This window comes from Eurytemora carolleeae, unplaced genomic scaffold, assembly GCF_000591075.1.
Source record: "Eurytemora carolleeae unplaced genomic scaffold, Eaff_2.0 scaffold1263, whole genome shotgun sequence".
Lineage (NCBI taxonomy): Eukaryota > Metazoa > Arthropoda > Copepoda > Calanoida > Temoridae > Eurytemora > Eurytemora carolleeae.
Window position 1 is genome coordinate 45,295 of NW_019397228.1, and position 27,692 is coordinate 72,986.

At 31.7% G+C, this 27,692-nt stretch overlaps 2 protein-coding genes across 5 annotated transcripts; one reads left to right on the forward strand and one right to left on the reverse strand.

Annotated features, from left to right (window-relative positions):
- Nucleotides 1-27,692, forward strand: LOC111712874 (uncharacterized). 4 transcript variants are annotated; one of them, XM_023487623.1, is made up of 29 exons: nt 1-94; nt 418-474; nt 1,119-1,212; nt 1,482-1,656; nt 2,713-2,847; nt 3,126-3,234; nt 3,726-3,855; nt 4,363-4,413; nt 5,242-5,366; nt 6,219-6,357; nt 8,935-8,979; nt 9,155-9,217; nt 9,593-9,696; nt 11,139-11,292; nt 11,820-11,891; nt 12,435-12,478; nt 14,136-14,185; nt 14,449-14,570; nt 15,047-15,163; nt 15,459-15,574; nt 15,938-16,027; nt 16,565-16,608; nt 16,738-16,865; nt 24,160-24,269; nt 24,798-24,881; nt 25,500-25,569; nt 25,819-25,904; nt 26,094-26,166; nt 27,471-27,692. In XM_023487623.1, exons 1-29 carry the CDS (start codon nt 84-86, stop codon nt 27,570-27,572), a joined length of 2,700 nt encoding a protein of 899 aa, XP_023343391.1. In that variant the 5' UTR covers nt 1-83; the 3' UTR covers nt 27,573-27,692. The 4 variants fall into 4 exon arrangements, with proteins under 4 accessions (XP_023343391.1, XP_023343392.1, XP_023343393.1 ...); XM_023487624.1 differs by having other exon boundaries at nt 1,119-1,208; nt 1,478-1,656; XM_023487625.1 differs by lacking the exon at nt 26,094-26,166.
- Nucleotides 20,154-23,691, reverse strand: LOC111712875 (uncharacterized). Its single transcript, XM_023487627.1, has 3 exons — nt 22,089-23,691; nt 21,876-22,029; nt 20,154-21,480 (listed from the first exon to the last, which is right to left on the reverse strand). Exons 1-3 carry the CDS (start codon nt 22,783-22,785, stop codon nt 21,339-21,341), a joined length of 993 nt encoding a protein of 330 aa, XP_023343395.1. The 5' UTR covers nt 22,786-23,691; the 3' UTR covers nt 20,154-21,338.

The following is a 27,692-nucleotide window of genomic DNA, read 5'->3' on the forward strand; positions in this document are numbered from 1 at the left end:
GCTGGTGTCTGATAGTTCTAGTTTCTTATTTGAAGGAGGAACCTGAGAATAGTTTGGTTCAAACCAATCTAAACTTCGGAGAAATGCAACTCAGGAATTTCCCTTTGTTTCATCCAACCCAAATAATTAATTTTAATTTTTTTAGCATTTTTTTAGCATTTTACGATTTTATAATCATCATTTCCCAAGACGATTGAGAATTTGAATAACGATATTGCAGTAGAATATTCTTGACAAAATATAATGTTTCAAATGAAGTTCAATCATTGGCTAATGTCCAGGATTAAAAGTTAAATGTAGATGGATCAGATATAAATAAAATGTTCCATACATTTTTTTGAGTTTTCACAAACACTCCCTTTAATATTTTCCCGCATTTTCTTAATTATAAATTTGAACGGAAAATTGTAATCCTAGTTGGATGGAGCAGGTTTTGTTTGCCACGATGCTGGATCTCACGGAAATATTCTCCAAGTAAATATTTGTTTTTAATGTTTATGTCATTAGTTTTTCAAACTCAGAATTACCCCCCCCCNCCTGTCACACATACACATATTTATCCCCAAATTCATCGTTATAGCTAAGATTTGATGATAATGGAAATTATAATATTAATGATAATCATTACGATTACACGAAAGGGGTGTGAATAATATGATAGTTTTTTGAGAAAAATACAATAATGGAAATTCTTAAACTCGATGAAATAATCATTGCATTCTTTAACAAAGGCCGCATATTAAGATTAATAAGATTATTATTATATCATACTTGTGAGGTTGCATGGGCACATACCCAAGAAATTATATTGAATATCAAACCTGGTGAAATTCGACTTTCAAGTTGGAACAGTTCACATTATGAAAGTTTGCAAAAAAGTTTAATGTTCTTGTTCTGACTATCACTGTCTTTTATTTTTCTAATGTTAAAATGTTAAAAACCATTTCATAAGTAAAAATTGGTTCTTAATTTAAAAGTAATGCATGTGGTGTGATTGTTTCCTTAGTTTAGTTTGTTTGTTTACCGATTTCTAATGAATTTGCTTGTTTTTTAGATACTAATGATATGATAATAATGATAATAATGATCATAATGATAATATTATAATAATTATACAGGAGGTTGAGTATAGAAGCTGTTGGAAAAACTTCTCTCTTGTTTGGTTGTGTTTGTATAGACGAGCTTTGGTTCTCTCTCTGTAAATATTCTCAGGAACAAACCAAAACCAAATATGAAAATATTTCAAAGTTACATCGGAAGAGAATGAAATAACCTAAAATAATATTGTTTTTATTCCTTATGATTCGGAGACTGAAAAAGGAAGAAAAACCTGAAAACTTCAATGACTATCTATTTATCTTATCTTTGCGTAACCTAGAATAGTTTATAATAGTGTTACTTAATTATAATAATTAAAATAACTAAATTACTAAGTTTTTTGAAAAAAAATTCTTGAAATAATTTGTTTGGTTGAAATCCAGGAGAGAGGAATAGATGTTTGGAAACTGTTGAGCTACATGTTTAACAATAATACAGTAGATCTGGAGCTAAACTGTGGAATTCTACAGTACACTGTTTTCTCCTCAACTAGTTTACAAAACAAGATGTTATTCTGGAACCTTACCGGAGCGTTGATCAACCTTCTTCAAGTTTCAGGTTTTAAATTCAACCCGGCACATGTTTTCTTAAGACTATTGTTGTGATTTCAAGTTTACATTCAGCCTGGCACATGTTGTTGTGATTTCAAGTGACCCGCCATTGCCCTATTCACAATAGTTTCCTTCAAACCTGATCAAGAATGTGGAATGTATCGTCGTTTATGTAATTAGAAAAATATTTAATTCTTACTTTTTCCTTCATTGTCACGTTTATAGAGAAATCACAACGTTTTAAGACAAATAGTACAAGGGTACCGTTGTGGCTTTTTATAGAGGGTTCTTAAAATTATGTCTACAATCTCTTTATGTCCAGCCCATTACTCTGAAAAGTTACTTTTATTTTCTGCCTAGTAAACTTTGGCGGAACTTTAACAGATTTTGACATTTTTTTTCCGGAACAATTCGGTGCTTAGAAACCATTTAATTTTGATGCGGATCTGGATCCTGGATCAGCATTTTAAGAAAATGGATCCGGGATCCGGATCCAGGTCATATCTTTTAAGATTTACTGAATTATTTTAACAAAGCAGAATTTTCTAATTTTTTGTCTTTATTTTTATGCTAAAACTTGATGAACCATTCATAAATCAGGAATTTTTATAATCTCTCTTTTTTCAATTGTTCAGATTTGGGTTTAGAGGGTAAAAATTATTTTTTGTTTTTTCAGTTTTGGGTGATATTTTGCCCCTTGGATCCGGATCCTAAGCACTGCTCAAAATATTACATATGTCCAGTTCTTTCAGTTAATATTTTTTAATTAATATTATTTCAGCTGAATGGTCCCGCCTCCCCATTTAAAGTCATCTTTTCCCCTAATTCAGATGTTTGTAATGTCATGGAATCCTAAAAAGGATTTAAGTTTTATGCTCTGAACTGGGGAATATCAATTTTTAAAGATTTATGAATTTTGGTTTAACATTATTTAAGATTGGGAAAACTAGTCAGCTGATGTTATTTTTTTTATCTTCTTGCCCAAGCCATCATAAGCTGCCCCCCCCCCTTATTTTTTTTTGTTAATTTCTTCAAGAATTATCCTTGTATGACTATAATTCAGGATTACGGATACAAGAGGCTGATATATTGATGTCGTATGTTAGACAAGAGTTAAAACCTCTCCTATGTGAGGATCAAAGTCAAGAGGTTCTACGTCCGGTTCTACAAACTCTCATACTCTTGTTTAAACACGCAGGTGAAATATTCTAGAGGCTGACGCAATTTTTTGAAAAATCAACACACCCCCTTCTTCAAAAATCTGTTTTCACTCTTATAATTTTCCAAAATTTCTCAGTTTTAATTTATTTAAAAAGATGAAAAAACGACATATTTATTCATTTTTCGCAATCTTTCAAGAGAAGAGTAAATTTTCTTTACCATTAAGCTGGGTGAGTTATTAGCCTTTTAAGCTGGGTTAATGGCCTTTCTTCAAAAAAAAATTTTCTCTAACCTTTTTGTTAATTGTGTATCTAGGTCCTGGGTTTGAAATTCTGCTGGATCTTTGGACCTATTGCAGTTCGAGATTGAATAGCTCATTCAAAACAAACTCAAATACTTTAGAAAATGCAGCCTTTATACCCAAGTCAGTATTTACAACTTATAAAGGGAAGGGATGTAACTGGCAACGTAATTTCAAGGGGCCCTATATTAATCAATTTAAAAGTTTTAAATTTGCAAAAATATGAGTTTATTAAGGGGTTTGTGGGAAAAAAATGAAGAAAAATAAAAAGAGAAGTAGAAAAGGGAAACGGCAAACACATTAGACTCAGACACCCCCTGATGCCCGATTCTTAAAGGGTCATTCTTAATGAACACAGATTTTGGAACTCAAAGAAGTCAATTTTTTTCTTCAAATTTTGCGAGTTACTAGACCATGTTGAACTCGAAATTTCAAACTATTGTGATTTCTGTTTCATGAGTTATAACGTCCTAAAATTCCGAAATTATGACCAATTTTGGCGATCAATGATAATAAAGGAAAATCACAAAAATATAATTATTTACTGTTTTCTGGTTACCACTTTATTTTGTAGGAATGTTGATAGTTTCCGGTAGATCTAAACTATTTTGTAGGAATGTTGTATCCTGGCAGAACTGTGTAGATGATATAGTTTCCGGTAGATCTAAACATCACGACAGTTTTCATCTATTTCTCAATCTTGTTGCTATTGCCACCAAAGCCTGGAAAGAAACTAAAATCAAGGGATTCAACATAAATAATTGCCTTGTTTAACATCATAAAGATGAAAAATTGGATATCAGTTATTAGATTTACCAACTTTTTGTTATTTTTTACCTAAAGATTCATCCTACCGTTTAAATTATCCTCCCCCCTAATTTAAAAACTGATTTTTATAAGGAAAGGAAACGATTTTTCAAAGAAATATATCACGATCTCGATTTATTAAAAAAAAGAATTAAAATAAATATTAACAACGAGTTATTATGCAATCCATCAAAAAAGACATTGGTATGCTTTTAGACCTTTATTTTTTCAGTCAAGTGGAAGATTTTGTAAATTATCTTGCTTGAAAATAGTCTAATTTTTGCAATTTCCTCATTTGTTATGGAGCAGAAATCCGCCGGTCACTTTTGATCAAACAAAGCGTACAATGTTACTGTTGTAGATAGGACAAGAACATGCCATTTTATATATGGAGATTTGAATGTGTAAAACCCCCCTTAAAAAAATTATGTTTAAATTTGTTAGAATATTGATCGATTTAAGACGAGAATAATCCAGAAGCTGCCTGACTCTAAGGTAGTGGTGTTAATAGTAATGGGCGTCGTTTTGAGACCTAAAAGGTTTTTAAAGTTAAAAATTTATTTTTAACAAAAATCTTTGTAATTAAATATATTGCAAAACTGTTGTCTCGATAAATTTGCTTTTATTACATTATGCGAATTTTTATTTCTGATCAAAGATATTAACCAAAACGATTTCGTAATCGTATTAAAAAATAATTTGATTAAAATCTTTGGTCCTTGTAAAAACTTTGCATAATATAAGAAAGCAAACTTGGCTAGCATTCGATTTTTAAATAGGATTCTAGTGTATGAGAACTTAGCATAGTTAAAAATGAGGCTCAAAACATTATTTGTAAATCGTGTTGCTTCGTATTTTGGAAATATTTTGCAAAATTTTGCATATAGCGAGAGAAACAAAAGTTTTAACATTGTTAATTCTAAATATTTGCTTTTCTTACACTATGCCATGTCTATACCCTGACGGAAATTATTTTATAAAAAAAAACTAAACAATTCAAGAATCCAAAAACAAAAGTGTTAAACGATCGCGTTTTTAAAAAAAATGTTCAAATAAAAATATTGTGAAGTTTATTAAAAGCAAACTTTAACAGAACGTTTTAAAATTTTGAGGCCGAATTTAAAGAATTTGAGCCGCAGCTTAAATTTAAGACGCGGCTCAAATATGGTTGGTTCCTCTTAAATGTTTCTAGATTTAAACTGGCGCTTAATTGAAACTGGTTATTGGCGGATTTTAGACGCGGCTCAAATTTATTAAATTGGACTCATTTTTATTCAAAGTTTTTAAAAAACGAACAAAATCAATTATCAACACTATTTGAAGGCAGCTCTGCTGTCTGACTGTGGTATCTTCTATGTTGGAACTCTGTTCTCTGTCCTTGTCTCTATATCAGAACTGGATTCTCTTCTTCCAATGGTTTTAGGAATCATTAAACCGGCGTTAGCCAGGTTGGTTGAATTAATCAGAACACCTTGCTTAAAGGGACTGTAAGCTTAATTTCAAGTGACCCTCCATCCAAAGATGGGAATGCTCGTTAAAACTTTGTCTGAACAAGATATCCATTGCTGGGAACTTTTGAATGGTGGATATCGGGATTAATGCTTGATTCACTCTTTTTCTTAGTTTCGGCATTAAAAAATGCTTGTTCTCCCCTTATCTTTAAACTCCAGATTAATTAACCGGTCGGGATTAAGGATATTCCATTCTAAAGTGTCCAGCGCTGTTAACTTTTGGATGGTGGATGTTGGGATTAAGGCTTGATCCACTCTTTTTCTTAATCTTGAGATTAAATAATGCTTGTTCTACCCTTATTTTTAAACTCCAGATTAATTAACCGATCGGGATTAAGGATATTCCATTCTAAAGTTTTCAGCTCAGGTGAATTAACACAGCCAACTTGAAACTTTGATATTTGATGTAAGATATCCATTTTATTGATCAATTAAACTGATAAATTTCAGTTGTGGTCTCTGTGCAAAAGTGATTTCCACATAGTTTGCTTAAAAAGACAATTTTGAAATTGACAGAAATTAAAACGTTATCTTCCACATTTTTGATCAGATTAAGGGTTCAGGGGTATCGTTATTAATCGGGCATTGCTATCTTGGCACGAAGGGTTACTAGAAATTACGCTTTCAGTCCATTTAAAAGCCTGTTAAAAAAGCTCTTATAAAATATAAATATAAAAATATAAAGATGTTGCCTGTTGAGATTCATTTATCTAATTTAGATATATTTCGGTTTTTTTAGAATGGACAGATTTTATATTCAGTATTTTCAAAACTTTCTCCTTTTTTCAGATTAGGAGCTTCCAATAATTTGCGTCTGCTGGGTTTAAACTGTAAACTAAACCTAGCCCTGTGCTGTGTTGGTTCCAGGATATCCTTGAAACCAATCGGAGAATCCGTCACAGGCCAACTAGAGAAACTTGTCAACCAGGTATACTTGAAACTTAATTACAAGTCAGCTTTCATATCTAGAGAAACTTGTCAACCAGGTATACTTGAGACTTGATTTCAAGTCACCCTCCATATCTGGAGAAACTTGTCAACCAGGTATACTTGAAACTTAATTTCAAGTCACACTCCATATCTAGAGAAACTTGTCAACCAGGTATACTTGAGACTTAATTTCAAGTCACACTCAATATCTAGAAAAACTTGTCAACCAGGTTTACTTGAGACTTAATTTCAAGTCACACTCCATATCTAGAGAAACTTGTCAACCAGATATTCTTGACACTTAATTTCAAGTCACACTCCATATCTAGAGAAACTTGTCAACCAGGTATATTTGAGACTTAATTTCAAGTTACACTCCATATCTAGAGAAGCTTGTCAACCAGGTATACTTGAGACTTAATTTCAAGTCACACTTTATATCTAGAGAAACTTGTTAACCAGGTATACTTGAGACTTAATTTCAAGTCACACTCCATATCTAGAGAACCTTGTCAACCAGGTATACTTGAGACTTAATTTCAAATCACACTCCATATCTAGAGAAACTTGTCAACCAGGTATACTTGAGACTTAATTTCAAGTCATACTCCATATCTAGAAAAACTTGTCAACCAGGTATACTTGCGACTTAATTTCAAGTCACACTCCATATCTAGAGAAACTTGTCAACCAGGTATTCTTGACACTTAATTTCAAGTCACACTCCATATCTAGAGAGTTTTGTCAACCAGGTATAATTGAGACTTAATTTCAAGTCACACTCCATATCTAGAGAAACTTGTCAACCAGGTATACTTGAGACTTAATTTCAAGTCACACTCCATATCTAGAAAAACTTGTCAACCAGGTATACTTGACACTTAATTTCAAGTCACACTCCATATCTAGAGAAACTTGTAAACCAGGTATTCTTGACACTTAATTTCAAGTCACACTTCATATCTAGAAAAGCATGCCTGATTCACAAAATGCTCTTTTACGCTTTGCAGGTTCTTGAATGAATGGGATACCCATATATTTTACCTTAAAAATTGATTATTTTCATTTATGGTTTCTCTAAAACAGTAACTTTTGGAGTTCTGCAACAAAAATAAGAAATTTTTAGAATTTCTCACTTTTTTAGATGTGAAAATGACGAAATCTTTGTCCATATTGATTTGATGGAGGTTTAAAGTGCACAATTGTTAATCTGGCAAATCTGTCTTTAAAAGAAGGCGCAATTTCAACCAATCTTCCCTTCACTGGTGGAAAAAATGTGAATTATTTTTTTTCCGCCGAAATTCATTAATTCATAAATTTTTTTAAAGAAAATTTTTTGGTTAGCTGATAATTCCATTAAAGATATTTAGGTGAATTGATACTCGCAAATATCATTTGTTGGTTGGTTGGTTTATTGGTAGGTTGGATGGTTCATTGATTGGTTGGTTGGTTGATACTTGATTCTTAATTCTTTTTTTAAAGAGATTTTTTTGTCCCCAGGACATGATCGGGTTGTTACGATCAAATCTCGGAATTTTTTCTATTGCGTAAGTTTGGTGTTGTTTGGGTTTTTATATTGATCTACCAGGGGTTGTAATCTGGCAGCACATTCATCCATCCACGCTCATGCATTCTAAGAAGAGGGTTGACAAGATTCCAGCTGCCTAAGATTCTTCTTAGGCCTGAGAATATAGAGTGCAGGAATCCTTCTGATATACTGGAATGAGGCCCGGGTGCCATACTGATAGGAAACATCACACTCATTGCTCCCTAACATCTGTAAGCCCGGATTGGATACCCCCAGGTACCTATAGCTGGCAACCATAGACTCTCCCTGCTTGTCCCCCATTCCTCTCTTCATCGATCATTCACTTGGATCAATCCCACTTGAAGCTTCTTTCTTGTTGAGTAGAAAGCACGCACCCTTTCTCTGCGAGAGTTGTTGACAGCCGCCCCTCTGTCCTCCTACATCCGTCAGGTGGTCATGACTGCTTAACCAGATGTCAGCTTCAGATGTTTTTTGAAACCACAGGTTTGTGTGGAGTACGGGAAGCGAACCCGTGAACACCAGTCTGGACACCAATCCAGTTACTGGCTGTGGACAAGTGTGCTTAACTTTAGTGATCTAACGAGAACTGGTGTCGCACACTATCCACCCCACCCCACGATTCTTAATTCTTGATTCTTGATACATGATACGTGATAAATGATACGTGATACTTGATACGTGATATGTGATACGTGGTACGTTAAACGTGATGCGTTAAACGTGATGCGTTAAACGTGATACATGATATGTGATACCTGATATGTGATACCTGATATGTGATACCTGATATGTGATACCTGATACGTGATACGTGATACATGATACGTGATACATGATACATGATACATGATACGTAATATGTGATATGTGATACGTGATACGTGATACGTGATACATGATACATGATACACTCGACACTTGACACTTGATACTTGATACTTGATACTTGATACTTGATACTTGATACTTGATACTTGATACTTGATTGATTGATTGGTTGATTAATTTATAAATTGATTGATTTAGTACTGCGCAGATCAGCTGGATGCTCAGCATAGAAGAATTGCCCAGGAAAAGGATTTTAAAATGAAATGTTTTAAGTTTGAATTATAATAAAAAGTTTTAAATTCTTATATTTCTTCTTTTTATGCATAAAATGCTCATAGCAATTTTAGTGAATCAATAATATTACAAATGATCCATTTTTTATATATATCAAGTTTAAATGATCCACTCTCTTCACCAGGATGGGTTAAAGATATATCTGGAGTTTTTGGAGGAATTGGTAGTGGAATGTACTCTAACCCAGGTAATCATTGCGGCGGTAAGCGACTATATCAATACATGAATAAAGACGACTTTTTTTATTTAAGTTTTAATTTTTACAAGTATTTTTCGAATTACAATATCACAAGTAATCAAAAAGAAGTTTTAAAATTGACAGCTTCTCTTGACTCCCATTTTTATATGTATCCATGTGTTTAACAGCTTGATATAAATCAAAGTTCAAATCGTAAGTCGTCTTGATTGTTTTGATATAATCGCATTCCACTGAAGTAAAAATCTTACCTTTTAATGTTGCTTCTTATATTTTTCGAACAAAGCAAAAATTCAATCCCAAGAAAATAAAAAGTACAAAGCAACTTTTCTAGAACCATGTTGTCAAAACTATTTAACTATTTAGGACGAAGCAAGTTTTGTCGAACCATGGATTCAGAATTATTTAAATGTTTGTTCTTCATCTGAAATATCTTCCATCCTGTCAACCTTTAACAAGGTTTTATGTAGGTGAGATTTAGAAACAATTTAAAGGATGATCCATCGAAATTAGAAATAAAAATGAATTGGTAGTATTTTCATTTTTTAAGAGATTTTCTTCAAAATATACTGAAAGAAAAGTAGTAATAATAATGGATGCGTTTCTGAAACCCTCTTTTAAGTTTTTGTAATCCATCTTAGGATTTAAATTTTGGAAGGGGTTCATATTTTATATAAAGATCTTTTTTCTTCCAATTTCTCATTTTTTATCCAGGGCACTGCCCCAAAAAAAAATATTCTTTATCCGGAACACACTGAACATATTGTGAGTCTAGATGTAATAAATACAGTTGAACATACCTAGATAAATTACGTTGTACGGAGTCTAGATGTAATAAATACAATTGAACATACCTAGATAAATTACGTTGTACATCGTCCATAAATCCTCAAATATTCAAAACTTGTAATGCGATTAGACTTAGCTACGTATTGTGATTATCTGAACTACGATGATATATATCTGCGCAAATTTTGTAAATACATATATTAACTTAACAATAGCATGTAACATAAATTTACAAATACACATTAGTTGGTATAGACTCCCCGTTGATTACCGTGATAGAGTAATTTGGTCCTCGTTGAAACATCAATGTTATTGGTTTGGCATTGATTGTTTAAAGAGCTTGTGTCCTTGTTGATATTAGTAGCTGAAGAGCGGTACCTGCAGTGCTTAGGATTCGGATCCGTTGGATCCGCAAGGTTTTGGCTTCCTGGATCCGGATCCGCAAAAATATGCGGATCCACGGATCTGGATCCAAGGGGTAAAATATCAACCAAAAACTGCAAAAAAAACTTTTTTAATCCTAAACTCAAATCTTAACTTTAGAATAAAGAGAGATTATAAAAATGTCCTCATTTCTGAAGGGTTCATCAAGTTTTAGGATAAAAATAAGCGATAAAATAAAACAAAAAATTTGAAAATAATTTTTTTGTTAAAGAAATTCAGTAAATCTTAAATGACCTGGATCCGCATCAAAATTTAGATATTGATAAAGATTTGGAAGCAGTTTTACGAGTACGGCATTCACTACATATATTAATATTGTATTTAGTATGAGATGAGAACTTTGGTTTAGGTTAGGATGAAATATATTAGGGGTGTATAAATCATCTCCCCCCCCCCAAGTCTTTTTTTTTCAAAAGTACGGTATAGTGTGAGCTGAGCGCAAAAGTTTTTTGAAAGGTTTTATTCGCTGAATCAGGGAAAATAAATATTTTTGGGTAAAACGTACGAAAAGGATGAAAAACAATTAAATTTCAAATCCAATGGGGGGAGGGAGGTATTCTTGAAAATATACACCCCTGAAGTAAATAGAAAGTATCACTGTGGATGTTAAAAGGAGGGGTAGAGAATGGGGTAGGTGATATTTTTAAAGGAATTACCTAATTTAGTTAGATTTGTTCAGATGTCGAGCTATTTACAATCTGATGGAAGGGGTAAAGGTAACTCCTGAGCAGACTGAGAAGGAAAAGATGCTAATTTCCTTCATTAACAAGCTTTTTAATATTCTTCTACCATCATCCAAGCGTCTTGTAACAACCCTCACATGCCCTTTGGAGGTAATAATAATTTAAAACCGAGGACATTTTTTTCTCTCTCAAGAAATCTAAGATTTTACTTTCCTTTATTCAATTTGCCATGAGGCTGAGGAAAAGAATTTTTTGGCAAGTGAAAGCAACAGTTGTTTCAAACATATCCGATTTAAAAAAGTTACCCTTTAAACGTTAATCTGATCAATAATTTGGAAGGTATCGTCGCTTTTCTAGCCTTAGAGTATATAATTCTGATAAATAAACCCCATCGTTAAGTAAGCAGAATTTCGCAAGTCAAATTATAGAAAACCCACATGAAATATAAAATTATTCCGAAATCATAAGATTTTACTTTCTTTTTTCAATTTTTCAATAGGCAGAGTAGTGAGTAAAAGCATTTTTTTATGTTTAAGCGATAGTCTTAAGGGTACCGTTGAGTTCAAAAATCGTTCTGCAATTACCAAACATTATGTAAGAATTTTGAGTAATTTAATTCTGCTGAGGTTTTAAGTGTAATGTATCCTCAATAATAATAATGAGTGTTTTACTTGTAGATTGCTGATGTAGGATTTGAGTTTCTAAACATAACCATGGAGGGAGCTAAAAGAAGACAATATTTCTCAGAGGAACTAAACAAATCCATTTTTTTTATCTTATGTTGAGTAATACTGTGGAGTTATAGTATAGATGGAAAAACTGCTTAAAATAAAGCAGATATAAACTATCAACTGATGGCACTGTTTTTAATTTTTATAAATCAGTTTCTGAAAAAAGTCTCATTTGATACGCTGAAATCTTAAATTAAGATCTAGGCATTCAAAGGTAAAATATCAACCAAAAACTGCAAAAAAAAAACTTTTTTACTCCTAAAACCAAAATCTGAACTTTTGTAAAAAAGAGAGATTATAAAAATTTCCTCATTTCTGAATGGTTCATCGAGTTTTAAAATAAAAATATGCGAAAAAAATAAAACAAAAAATTTGAAAATTATTTTTTGGTAAAAAAATGTAGTAAATCTTAAAGAAATTACCCGGATCCGGATCCATTTTTTTCCAGTGCGGATCCAGGATCCGGATCCGGATCCACACCAAAATTAAATGGATAATAAGCACTGATAGAAAGCAGTGTTCACATAATTTTTTCATCTAAAAATGGATTTTTGTGGGCAGTCGACAATTAGTATTCTACAGATCTTCACTAGCATAAATATACGGTAACAGCTGCATTTTTTTATAGCATTTTACTTAAATTGTTAGGCTATAAGGAAAATATATATTTTCTGTGTTTTTGAAAATTATTTTAGCGGACCAGGGGGATTAATCAAATGAATTTTTATAATAAAAAAAAAAAACATAAAAATCGTCAAATCAAGAAAATATTACCAGCCCTTGTAAAGTTAATGATTATTACTGCAATGATTTGTTATTCGTTTATCTATGGACATAATGTTTTTAGATTTTTCCAAGGCTTTTGACAAAATGCTTAAGAACAGATTGTTTGATAAACTTATAGTTCACAGTATAAATGGCGATATTTTGAAATGGATTAAAGTATGGCTTTCAAACAGGGGTCAAAGAGAAGTTTTGAATGGCCAACATTCAGGATGGAAACCTGTCCAGGTCCGATCCCTTTTATCATCCATATTAATGACATTGACTTACTTTGTGGGCAAATTTCTGAGTTAAACAAATTTGCTGCTACAAAACTTGCCCAAAAAATGTTAAACTAAAGTGACAAAAATATATTACAAAACTTTCTTAATGAACTTTGGGTATGATGTACAATATTTATAAATGCAAAGTTATGCACAATGGAAAAAGAACCCCTGATCATACATACACCATGAGCAATCAAACCTTGTCAGAGATTGACGAGGAAAAGATATTGGAGTTACAATGTATGCAAACTTGAAACCTTCAGTGTATTGCAACCAATCAGCCCAAAAAAGCAAAGGGCATATTGTCTCTTATTTCTAAAGCATTTCACTAAAGTTACATAAAGTTACATTTATTAATCTTGAACTTTATGTAAGACAACACCGAGAGTTTTCCGCCCCAGCTTGATGTCCTTGGAGTGTTGGAGATAAAGAAACTTTTGAAAAAAATGAAAAAAAGGGCAGTCTCAATGGTTTTTTAGGACTCACTGGTTCAACGTACAGCAAAGAACTAAAAGAACTCAATTTACAATCCCTAGAAAGTCGAAGACTCCGCTGATTTAATTGAAACCTAAAACTTATTTATGGTGTTAATAATGTTGATAAATGTACGTGGTTTGCAAATACAATGGAATTACAAGAAAGTCAGAAAATTTTCTTTCACTTTGTGCGAATTTTTGTAGAACTGATATTCGTTAACATGTTTTAGTCAAAGAGTTGTTTCTCCATGGAATGATTTACCGTGTGATATAAAAACTGCGCCAACACTTGACAATTTAAATCTAGATATGATAAAAATGTAAAAAAAAAATCTAATCTGTTCTAGTTTCCATTGTTGGGACAAAAAAAATCAAAAAAAAGATTAAAAGAAAACAGAAACCAAATTTTAAAAAAAGAAGCAAATGTTGAAAAATGAAAACAAAGAAATAAAAAAAACTTCCATCAAAAAAAGAAGAAATTAATGTCTTCTATTTTTAATCTTGTTGCACTAGATATTCGTAAATATTGAAAATAATAATTTCGACATATCAATGTTGATATTTGCATCCTTATGAATATCATGACAACAATCTGAAATATTATACTCCGCCAGGAGTCCTGAACATAATCCTAACATAACAATAAACATATTTAAGGGATGAACTGAGAGTTGAGTTTCTTATACTCCGCCAGGAGTCCTGAACATAATCCTAACATAACAATAAACATATTTAAGGGATGAATTGAGAGTTGAGTTTCTGTTCAGAACAACAGCTATTCCTTCAGGTATTACAAATTCAAATATTTTTGCTAATAGCAAAATTCAAAATTTAATCTTCTTTTAATTTTTTTCTTAGATCCTTTATTAATTCTTACTGCACTCTCTTTCATTGACCTTCTTCTACTTTCTGTTAAAAAAAGCATTTTTACTATATTATCGCTGAATTGGGAAAAATAATTGACATTTAGAGGGGGGAAATGATATTTGGAGAAAAATTTTTCAGTTTATGCCATTGTCAATTCTTGAAATTAAATGCCCCTGATTCCAGTTGTTGAGGGAGTTATCTCCACTCTGAAGAGTTCTAAGCTAAGTGAAGATCTTCTACTGAGTGTAACAGGAACCTGTAGTCTAACTGTTGACCCAGCTAATCAGTCATACTCAAAGCTAGAAGTAAGCAATCAAAAAGTTTTAAGCATTTTTAATTTTTTGTTTTGTTTTAAACCAAATTTAGTGTTCTTAATTGTGTAAGGCCCATATTAGGCATTTAGTGACCAAGCAAAAATGAATGTCCACACAATGAATTCAGTCCCATGTGATATAAAGTACTGGGTGCAAAAGTGTATTGATTTTCACACAAAAAATGGCATAAGGTTAAAGATGATGAAAGTTCATTATCAAAGTTCGCCTATTGTTTATCAACTTTTTAAGCTAAATTTGGAGTTTTCAATTGCGTCAGGTTCATACGTAAGTAACCAAGCAAAGACTGTCCTCACAATAACTTTATGATGGTTCATTAAATTCAGTCCCATGTGATAGCAATTACTGGGTGTAGACTGTAGACTGTAGAAGCTTGTTGATTTTCTCAATAAATAATGGCATTTGACCTGTTTTATTCATTAGAAATATAATGTATCAAATATTTTCAGGATGTTTGGACCCGTCTCTCTGATATATATGGTTTAAAGGCGAAAGAAAGGATTAAGTACAGTTCTCATGTAGCACTTGATATAATGTCTTGCGTTGCATACACGTCCCATGCAGAGGTACAAAATTCATTTGAAATTTAAATGCATAAGGGGTCAATTTCAATATTAAAATAATTTTTAGGCAAAGTAAATTTGCAAGTTTTGTTTGATGATAATGCCCTTTTAAGTTTACTTGTCCTTTTTTAATCTATTGCTTTATCAAGCATTTCAGCACTAATACAATGATTCCTAGATTTCTGCAGTTTTAGAATTGTCAGTTTTGTCCATGAGCTTTAGACTTTGACTACCTTTTTACCCATACTTTTCCGGCATGCAGAAATGGGAGCTTTTCCCCAGGATTTCATTATTATAGGTGCTGCTTGAGATGTGTAAAAGTTGTGAATCCCTGGATAAGAATAAGGTTCGCCCCAAATATATGTTTCGAGTGTTTGGTTGGATGGCCAGAGATTTCATGAATTTAATATACAGGTATAGTTGTAACAATAGACAAAGTATGTTTATTATTCTAAAACTAAAATTATAGGTTGTCACGCAAAAGATTTTACCACTGGCTTATTTAATCATTTGTAGAAATAGACTGATCTTTAGAAAATGAAGGCATTATGTATTTATAGTTAAAATATCTCAGAAAGAATGATATAAGTAATTCATAGTAATTTTTCAAATACAAAGTTTTTCAAAACTTTAGGTTGTTCTTAATAACAGTTTTTTTTACAGTTTGTGATCATAAAAAAACTTAATTCTGGTACAGCCAGGCCAATAAAGACTCAGCTTAAGTAAATTGTTATGTAAATTACAAATAAGTAAATAACTAACTAATAAAATGAGTAGGCCGAATCAGAGCAATAATGGTTTTCTTCTTGTGGTTTCAACCCTCCTGACTCAAAACAAATTTTTCTCTTCAACATGGGCACCCAGCAGGTAATTAAGATTTTAATTTATTCAGAGCTGAGCTTTTAAATATTTTTGCCCAACCTTTCCTAGACTTGACCCTTATGTAATCCTTATGCCCAATGATTTTAATTGGTTCTGAGGCCGAATTTAAAGAATTTGAGCCGCGGCTCAAATATGGTTAGTTACACTTATAATCATATTCAATGTTTCAAGATTTAACCCAATGATTTTAATTGGTTCTGATTAAATGAAAATTAAAATTGGACATTATTTGCAGGCTGTTTCTCAGTGTTTTTGAACAACATTAGCATTAATAAATGAGATCTTGGTTTATAATGTTTATCTCTTTCAAAATTTAATAGAGAAATTAATAATTTGAGGGCAAGCCTTATTATCCAAGTTAATAATAATTGTAAACAACAAAATCCTCTAGCTGGTAATAATAGTAAACAACAAAATCCTCTAGCTGGTAATAATAGTAAACAACAAAATCCTCTTGCTAGCTCCCCCCCCCCCTTCCATAAAACTCTGGGTTTTCAAACTAAACTAAATTGTTTATTTAAGTGATGAGTTAGAGGGAATCAAGATCTTTATTCCTCTCAGTTTAGGTAATTTTTATATGAAAAAATTTTTTTTTGAATTTTTCTTAGTTTTTGAAGAACATAATTATAATAATAGGGTTTTAGTTAAGCAAGGTTTTTATGATTCTCAAACTTTAATGTTCTGCCTTTTTCTAGGCAGTATGTTCCTACATCCTGATTTTCCAAATGACACAGCACTGCAGAGAAAATCTGAGGACATCATCAGGCTGTACATGGGTAGATTCAGAATACAAGACCATCCACTTCTATTTATTTTCAGCAAGGTAATGTCGAGCAATAATTTAGGATACATTCACTGCTTTTATCTTCAGCAAGGTAATGTTCAGTATTGATTCAGGATACATTCACTGCTTTTATCTTCAGTAAGGTAATGTCGAGAAATAATTTAGGATACATTCACTGCTTTTATCTTCAGCAAGGTAATGTCGAGCAATAATTTAGGATACATTCACTGCTTTTATCTTCAGAAAGGTAATGTTCAGTATTGATTCAGGATAAAAAACATTCCCTGCTTTATCTTTCGTAAGGTAATGTTAAGTTATGATTCAGAATGGAAGATGATCTACTTCTTCTCATTTTCAGTAAAGTAATGTTTATCACTGAGTCAGGATACAAGACTATCCATCCACTGCTTTGGCAACATAATGTATAGTTCTGATTCAGGATGGAAGATGATCTACTTCTTCTCATTTTCAGTAAAGTAATGTTTATCACTGAGTCAGGATACAAGACTATCCATCCACTGCTTTGGCATCATAATGTATAGTTCTGATTCAGGATGGAAGATGATCTACTTCTTCTCATTTTCAGTAAAGTAATGTTTATCACTGAGTCAGGATACAAGACTATCCACTGCTTTGGCAACATAATGTATAGTTCTGATTCAGGATGGAAGATGATCTACTTCTTCTCATTTTCAGTAAAGTAATGTTTATCACTAAGTCAGGATACAAGACTATCCACTGCTTTGGCAACATAATAGTTCTGATTCAGGATCAGATCATTCACCTCTATTCATCTTTTGCATGGTGATCCCACTTAATCATGATTCATACTCTAATCTTCAGCAAGGTATTGGTCAATTAGGTTTTATATCATCTTTAGCAAGGTAATAGGTGATAATCCCATGAGAGATGTTCATCTAGGTGTAATCCTACAAATTCAAAAAACTTATTTTCACAATCTTCCCCAATTATATTAATTCCTACTCCACCAATTCTAACATCTGGTAACATGGAAGAAATTTTCATGCTTTTCTTTCTAAACATTATGTACTTTGTTTTTTTTTAATATTAAATGTTAGGTTACTACTTTTGAACTGATAATGGAATTATCTATATGGTCAAATTGGCTTATGTCTGACATAAACAATCCTGTGTAATCCTCAAACAGGGATGTAAAAAAATTAGTTTCATTGGGTAAATCATTTATAAACAGAAGAGGTCCTGACACTCATCCTTGGGGCAAAGTGAATGAATACTTAAGTGGAAGGACAGGTTGAGCCATAAGGTTTTATATGGTTTGGAAATAGCATTGCAAAAAAAGATGGCAGGGTCATTTCTTTTAAAAAGTAACTACTAGAAAAATAGACTAAAGCCGCATGTAAATGTCATTTTCAGTCAGAACTTCATAATTAAATCAAAAAAAAATTATGCAGTGCTTAGGATCTGTTTTAATTTTGATGCGGATCAAGATCCAGGTTATTTCTTAAAGATTTACTTTTTTTAACAAAAAATAATTTTCAAATATTTTGTTTTATTTTTTTTCGCTTATTTTTATCCTAAAACTTGATGAACCATTCAGAAATGAGGAAATTTTTATAATCTTTCTTTTTTCAAAAATTCAGATTTGGGTTTTAGGAGTAAAAAAGTTTAATTTTCAGTTTTTGATTGATTTTTTACCCCTTGTATCCGGATCCGTGGATCCGAATATTTTTGCGGATCCGGATCCAGGAAGCTAAAATCTTGTGGATCCAACAGATCCGGATCCTACGCACTGTTTATGTTTGTACGTAGTTAACACAATACATAAATACTATATAGTCACATAATCAATTCGTGGATATTTCTTGGCACTACCAATTCTACGATTTATCTTAAAACTACTTAATTTTGTTCTTTCAAATATCACTCCATTCATAAATTTTTTTGTAAATATCTTATAAACATCCATGTTTTTATCTAGAGGCATATTCAGGGGGGGGGGGCTATGAGGGCTAATCTCCCCTGGATCATTAAATATATGCTTTTTGAGGGTTTTTGGGTCATAATGGGTCCCCTTTCCTAGAAAGAAAAAAACTAAGTCCACCTGGGGAAATTCCTGATTACGCCTCTGTTAATTTCTTAAAAGCTATGTCTAGTTCTCAGCCACTCTTAATTCTATCAAAATGGACACATGTGTGCAGATCAACAGATATATTTCAATTTAAAAACTGGCCATTATTTTTGAAGATCTTCATTTATCGATATCACAAATTGTGTATTCCTTTTTTTCCTGATTAGGCATGCAGGCATTGTTGGGCTGTATGAAATTATTTAATGTGCAGTAAAATGGCAAAAACTCATTTCTGAAATCGTAATTTACTTTAAAATCTATATTTAAGTTTCACAAAAATTCTAAGTCTGTGTTTGTTAAGAAAGGGAGTCCAGTTTCCGTTGTACTGAGTACTGTGTACTGTGTACAGACCAAGTTAATGGGCCCTTCAATATTATTTTTAAGTTTATGGGCCTTAAAATGTCATCCAACTATGAGTTTGGCCCACTAAATTATTTATTCACTTTGCCCTTGAGGTACCCCGACTCCAATACATTTTTGTGCATATTCTTTCCCTGAATACTGACAAATTGTTTTCTATTAGTTTTATTTATTTATTTATTTATTAGTTAAATAATTTCTGAACCATGTATTAGTTGTGCCTCTAAATTCATTATGTTCAAGTTTATTTAGCAAAATATCATGATCTACAGTAGCAAATGCATTTTTTAGGTCAAGAAATATTCCTTTAAAGTATTCAGGATTATTTGTTTTACATAGACAGAAATATATATTTTATCTAGATTCATACTGATGAGAGTAGAGTAATTTATGCTTGTGAAGATATTTGAATATCTGTTGTGCAATAATTTTTCTAGAAGTTTAGAAAAGGAAGAAAAAAGACTTATAGGCCTGTAATTTGTAAATTCAGATTTGAAAATAGGAATAGCCTAGATACTTATATAAGAGTCTAGTACATGTATCCGGATTGTAAAGAAAGGTTGAACTAATGAACCTCTGGATCAATAATAAAAGGCACTTCTTTCAGTAGTTTAGTTGAGATATTATCTATTCCTGAACTAATTATACTTTTAAGTTGGTTCAGAATTTCATAAACAAATGTGGTAATATTTGCAAATATAAAACTTATATTAAAGGGATTTCCCAGAAAACAACTAAAAGCTGTATGGAGTTTGAAATAGCAGATGCTAACTTACTGCTGATATTTACAAAAAAGTATTGAAACCTTTATAGAGGATGTGAGTCAGACTCTAATGAAAACGCATAAATAACTTCCAGTGTATATATTTCTTATAACATATTACTAGAGGGTTCAGAATAATAGTTTATATCGAGATCACACGTGTAGATGTTTTTCAGTACTGTGCCCCGTATCCATTCTATCTCGTTCTGTTGAATCTTGTGGAACTTGTTTAACGCGGCCAGACATCGTCTTCCACACCTTCACTAATTTTATCTAATCAAATTAAAACATAAAGACTTTTCCATCGTGTAAGAATAAACTTGGAATGAACTCTTAAGGTTTTATTTGAGAACCTCTTTTATTGTATTCCAGGTTTGTTTCATATTGTTAGAATGTTCATCAAACTTACTTTCAAAATAAACCGATCTTGCTCTTCTGATAACTGATCTATAATGACGTTTATATTCCTTAAATTTGGCCAGGCTTTTAGGAGTAGGCTATTTAATTTTTTTTTACTTGAGTTTGTTTTTCGATTTTCTATAAAATAATGAAGCATCCAACATCCATGGTTCCACATTTGTTTTGGATAATTTTACTTTTTAAAAGGAAAAGCAGAATTAAAGCAATCATTCAGTTTTGAATCAAACATGTCATTTAATCTGCTTCTTCTGGGTTTGGTGACGATATTTTTTTAACAGTATATGACATGGTCTCCAAATTTTTAATTTTTCTTTACAGTCATGAAACTTATTGAAGCAAAAAATCAAACCTCTAAGTCAACTGCCTGACTGTCAAAATGCAGCCCGAAAAAGTTTTTTTGATGTAATTTTTACTGATTTTTTCTAGAAAAAAATAAAGCATCCAACATCCATGGTTCCACAGGACTATTTGTTTTGGATAATTTTACTTTTTTAAAGGAAAAGCAGAATTAAAGCAATCTTTCAGTTTTGAATCAAACATCTCAAAGGCAGTTTCCGGATTACTATCATATAATAAATTTATTAAAAAAAAAAGAATTTATAATTTAAATTAAAACATTCCTAATTATTTATATATAATAAAAGTTGACTTTACTCTGTGTACAAAGGGATATTAGATAAACAGTTTAACTAATCAATATTTAGGAGGACCACTACCAAACTTCATTACTAGCTCAATTCTACATAGAAAATAAGAAATCTTCCTCCCAATCCTTTTTGATGAAATTGTATTTATTAAAGATATAAACATCAATGTATGAGTGCCTTATATAAGATTGGAAATCATAAAGAAATAAACATTAAAAGTTTGACTGTAAAAGTACAATAAGATAAGTGAGGGTTGTGGCAAGCAAAGCTGTGATGGTGGAGAATTCAATAGTGAAGTATCCTAGTCCTGTGAATAAACCAGCCCTTCTCATTTTTCCAGACATCTGTTTGTACCTAAAATTATTTGTGTTAGGTGGTAACATATTCTTTTTCACAAAAAAAAAACAATAAACATATGAAATGAAATAAAACATAATCTGAAGTCAAAGAAAGTTTATGAAAAAAACTCAGTTTAAAATTGGGGATCAAAAATACAGTTTGGTGTGTAACATTTGCTTGAATCATATGCTGAATGTGTACTCTAACTCGCTTGTTTCTAAAATTCAAAAATATCAAAGCTGAGGCCGAATTTAAAGAATTGGAGCTGCGGCTTAAATTTGAGAAGTCGCTCAAATATGGTTGGTTCCACTTAAAACTTTACTCAATGTTTCAAGATTTAAGCCGGTGCTCAATGGAAACCAGTTTTTGGCAAATTCATTAAATCCGGACTCCGGATTTTTTAAATGTACCTAAACATGCTTCGAAGGTTTGATTGCTCTAGACCTACTTCCTCAGCTTTGTCTGCTACCTTCTCCATTAATTCATACAGATCACTTAGAACTCTTACCATGAGAACAAGGATCATGAGCATAGAAATAAATTGTAGAAGGTTGTATATGTTTCCTGAAAAAAATACATGAGACGAGATATATCTGGCTTTAAGATTTTTGGAACAATATTACCTTTAAATGCCAGGTAAACTGATACTACACACAAAAGTTGAACAAAAGAAAATTCAGCAAATGTAGCTGGCTCAAGTGCATGCTTGAGACTTAAATAGTCATTGTTTATCTTCTCAAAGTTGTTAATCTGGATTGTTGCTTTATCTTGATTCAATAACTCTGCAATTTTCATCTTGAAATCCAATACCCATAAATAACAAGTGGATACTAACAAAAATATATCTATGAGCGCAAGACTATTAACAAAGATTAATGTAATGCTAAGAACACATTTTGAAACCCAAGAAATATCCAGAGTAAACAGTGGAAGTTGGTTCAGCACACATCCAGCTGCGTATAACAGTTGGGGAGTAATGATTGCAATGAAGGTCTTGAGAGTAATATGACTTTTTCCAGTGAATGTATTGTTTCCGAGTCGTTCAGCCGCTAATGCTATTAACAGAGAACTATAAAAAAATGTTCCACAGGATGCAAGTACGTTTATGCTAAGCAATACAGTGTTAAGAATGAACATCTCCTGCTGTAGTGCATAAATTGAAACAAAATATAGATAAGCTCCAATAAACATGCAACGGACAACTAGTAGCACCAGAAAAACTGGCTCAAAAAGATTGATCCTGATACAGCCATTTTCATCTTCACTAACTGGAATAAATCCAAATTTTCTCATTGCCCTTGTTTGTTGAAATGATTTCATTTTAATTGTATGGTTGTAATTGTGTTAGAAGGATACACTAAGAATACTGTTTACCAAATTTCTAGCTTAACACTGGTAACCATGGTTTTACACTAAAATAATAAAGAAGGCAAACATTCAACATTAAACAGGGTAGAACAAAATTCTCATTTTTTGTTTTTCTTTGGTAAAATTTGTAAAAATAATTGTTTTTAATTGATATTTTAGTTTTAAATCCAAGCCTATAATTCATAACAGAGAAAATATTTCCTATTTTAAAAAAGCATTGGAAAATGACTATCTTTGTTTATTTTGCAAAATGTGCAAACTTCTTTCTTCTTTGTTTTAAAAAAATTATTGAACATTTTGCCGATATTTAGCACATTTTTTGTACTCAATTAAGGAGAACAGTTGGGATAGTTTTTTTATCCCATATTTTTATTATTAGTTCTATATTTTGGGATGGGGAAGAATGGAAGATCACTTCTATTTCAATTAAACAATTTCTGAAATATATTTGAACATGCCATAGTACCAAAATTGACTAGTCCAAGCGACTTGTGAGCAGTGGGGAGGTGTCTTTGGTCACTGGCCTAGACCCTGATGTTACAATTCACACTAGTAGACTTGTGTCATTAATTGAATATTTCATTAATTTCCATCCTTTGGGGGTTATTTCTGAAGGGGTCTTGGCCCTGATTTCTACGGAATGATGGATGATCTTTTATTTAATTATTCATTTATTTATTTATTCTAAAATATAGGTTCATCTCAAGTATTTAACAGTGCAGTGGTTGGGTATCATCTCACAATAGGCTATGTCATGGTACACTGTTGCCAGGCAAGATAAATACCCGCATCATTACACCCCTGCCTGTGTCAATACCCTTTCTGCCTGTTAACCCTATCTCTGCTGGGGTACTTGAAAACCAGGATATGCTGGGGGGGGGGGGTTCAATTTGGCCCCCCCCCCCCCCACCCCCTCTAAATCCCATGTTTGATGTTCAAATATGACAAATGATACATCATTGGAAAGCTCTTGTGCTCTACTTTTAAAATCTGCAACAAAAATTGCAAATTTGCAAAAATTAAATTTTTAATCGCAAAATCCAGTTATATATTAAAAATGTTTGCAAAAAAAATTTGTCCAAAAAATGAAAAATTATACATTTTTGAAAAGCCCTTGACTATGCCATTTCAAATATGCAAAAAAATTTGCAAATTTTAAATAACCTGATTTTTAATCAAGAAAAACTAAAAATGTTCAATTTCCTTTGCAATTTTTTTTCGCAAAACTTGTGCAATTCGTTTCCTTATGTCAAAGGCTTAAAGGAATAAAGTCAGCAAAGAAAAGTTTTAAAAGCTAAACGAAAATAGAAAAATTATTATTTTTAGAAAGAGTTGAAGTACCCCCCTGGAAGGATGGAGTTTGTCCTAACCCTTGTTTTCAAAGTTATGGTCAGACTAATTAGTGTAGAAACGATCAAAACATTACAATTTCTGAGGTACTTCTTAGAATGTGTATCCTTACACTATGGGTAAAGAATTTTCATTCTTTAAAGCTCAGACCATGTAAGAATGGATTTTATTACGTGGTAAGAGTATAATCTTACACGCTCCAAGCATTAAAGAAAATATTGATCTTATGAGGATAAAAATGTAATAATGGAATTCTAAAACTCGATAACATAATCTTGATGCATTCTTTCATCTCGTTTAAGAATTTCCATTATTACATTTGTTTCCTCACAACATTATCATAATATGTTTTTTTACAAGAACATCAGAGGAAAGAAAGATTATCATTGGTCTTCTAATCTAGCCTCTTTATTTTTTGTGAGCACTTTGTTTAAATTTTTGAACATTGTATTTACATTTTTCTCAGGATGAAAATTAACATATGGAAAATAAATAGAATTCCTAAGTACTTTTTTTTAAGTATTCTGCCTTGATGTTTATATTTGTATCGAATTGATTCAGTTCAAATTACCTGATGAAGAATTTTATTTTTTTTAAATTTTATTAAATTTCAGACAAATCATTAGCAACCTTGATTCATCTTCTCATCAAGTTTTCATCACCAAAGCCCTGAGTGCTGTTCTAGAGTTGATGTTCAGGCATTTATCTTAAAATAAGATCACGGAGCACTTTAAAAATATGGAAAACTAACTGAAGAATTTAAGGGGTTTAAATGAGTTAAGGACGCGGCAATTTCGTTTGGAGCCCGGGTAGTTGGCGGATTTTCTTCCAAACCCATCATATTCTCGTCCGAGCCAAATCAAAACAATTTAATACTTATTTGAAGTAACAAATGATGAAATTAAGGCCTATTTAAGAACCCAGACCTAGTCATTTTCTCACAAATGTGTCGGTTGTTATATGTGCGAAAATTACTAAATTTCATCCATTGCTTGGGCTCAGACGAGGATTTTCTTGGTTTGGACGAAAATTCACTAGGCTCGGAAGAGAATATGCTTACAACCTGGACTCGGACGAAAATGTGCGGGGTGCCATGTCACCTCTGTAAACTTACGGAGATTATTTTGACTAATGATTTTAAAAATTTAATGGAGAGGAAACTGCGGGAATTCTTTTCGAAACTTTGGGAAACAAATTTGATTAGGACAGGATATTTGGTTGACAGAGCGGTGGGGGGGGGGGGGGTCTGATATTTAGTACCTTTGACATGAAGTTTAGATAAATAGATATGACCATCTAAAGATAAATTGTGACAGAAAGGACTCAGCCGTTAAACAGGAGACAAAAGACTTATTGAAGAAACTGTTACCAACAATTAGAAAACAGGTTAAAACTCCTTTAAAACAACTTAGATCCCAAACCTAGTCGTTTGTTGAGTTCAAGAGTCACTTAAGTCAACATCACAATCCAATTCAGATTGCATTTTATGTTGTCAATTTACGCTAAAAACAAAATTTGAGTTGACTGCTCCTCTCCTTTATCTTAATATTTATAAACCCTCTGGGGTTTTAATTTTTATTGGTTTTAAATTTTTTTAAGAGTAAATGATTTTTTTATTTTGATTATTTGTTCCAGGTTGAAAGCTTTTCAGGACTGCAGATTTTATTTGATGAAAAACTGTTGGAGTTTCTACGGCATCAGTTTCCTGTTCAAAAAATCAAGTATTATTATTTTTTCAATGATAATTATTGACTAACCTAGACTAGAATAATATTACTTATGGAGTAAAAGATGGCAATGCCCAAGCTAGAAAAACGACAGTTTCTTTCACCTTATTGATCAAATAATGGTTTTAGAGGTATCTTTGTAAAGGGGAATTGTCATCTTTGCAAACAGTCCCTTTAATTTAGAGTATTTTCATTCCTCCATGAACTGGTGTTGATTGATCCTTTGGTTCTACAGTTTACCCTGGAAGATATTAAGGTGATTTCAGAAAACGATAAAAGAATGATCAGGGTTATACATTTTTTTGGGGCGGGGGCATAATTTTTAATATTTGGGATAGAAGCAAAAATTGCACTTAAATTGGCAACACCCCCCTCCCCCATGTTTACACTTTTACTTTTTAAAAAAATATTTACCCATTTCAGCGCTGAAATTGGTCTCAATATTTTATAAATTTGTAATAAAACTTTCCACACAAGTCAAACCTGTATTCGGCTAAAATTTGTTTTTTATCAAACTTTGCAATATGTTTATACTTTAAAATGGAAAAATGATCATTTTCATAGGTTCGTTTTTAGTTATTTTCATAGGTTCGTTTTTATTTATTTTTAAGGTTTCTTTTTTTGCATATATTTCCTTGCCGGGTTAAAATTTGGTATAGTGTTAAACATTTGCTTTCATTACAATATGCCAAATTTGATTCTGAGAGAAATTTATTGGAATAAACGATAACAACACTAGATGTAGCAACAAAGACTATTGTGAAGGATGGAACAATTTTATAGTATATTTTTTCATATTAAATAAATGATGAACTTCAAAAGCATTTTAATCTAAACTGGACAAAGTATTACTTTTCTTAAGATAAAAAAAAAGTTTGGTTCACCACGAAAGAATTTATACAAGTTTGCTAAAATATGAAAGTATGGAAGAAATTATACAAGTTTGCTAAAATATGAAAGTATGGAAGAAATTATACCAGTTTGCTAAAATATGAAAATATGGAAGAAATTTTACAAGTTTGCTAAAATATGAAAGTATGGAAGAAATTATACAAGTTTGCTAAAATATGAAAATATGGAAGAAATTATACAAGTTTGCTAAAATATGAAAGTATGGAAGAAATTATACAAGTTTGCTAAAATATGAAAGTATGGAAGAAATTATACAAGTTTGCTAAAATATGAAAGTATGGAAGAAATTATACAAGTTTGCTAAAATATGAAAGTATGGAAGAAATTTTACAAGTTTGCTAAAATATGAAAGTATGGAAGAAATTATACAAGTTTGCTAAAATATGAAAGTATGGAAGAAATTATACAAGTTTGCTAAAGTATGAAAGTATGGAAGAAATTATACAAGTTTGCTAAAATATGAAAGTATGAAAGAAATTATACAAGTTTGCCAAAATATGAAAGTATGGAAGAAATTTTACAAGTTTGCTAAAATATGTAAGTATGGAAGAAATTATACAAGTTTGCTAAAATATGAAAGTATGGAAGAAATTATACAAGTTTGCTAAAATATGAAAGTATGAAATTTTCTAAAAATTCACTTTGCAGGGGATTGTGGATAGACAAGGAGAACTGATGGGAACAAGTAAAAGCTGGAGTAGCTCTTATGAGAAGCTGGTCAGCGATGTCAAAAAAGTGAAGTCCAGTTGATTGTCTCCATCTCTAAATAGTGAAGTCCAGTGTGCTTCCAACAGTTTACAACTAATATTTATGTACCTTCTACTCATCACGTTCTAGTATAAAAGAAATAAAAAGCTATTTTCCTCCTTA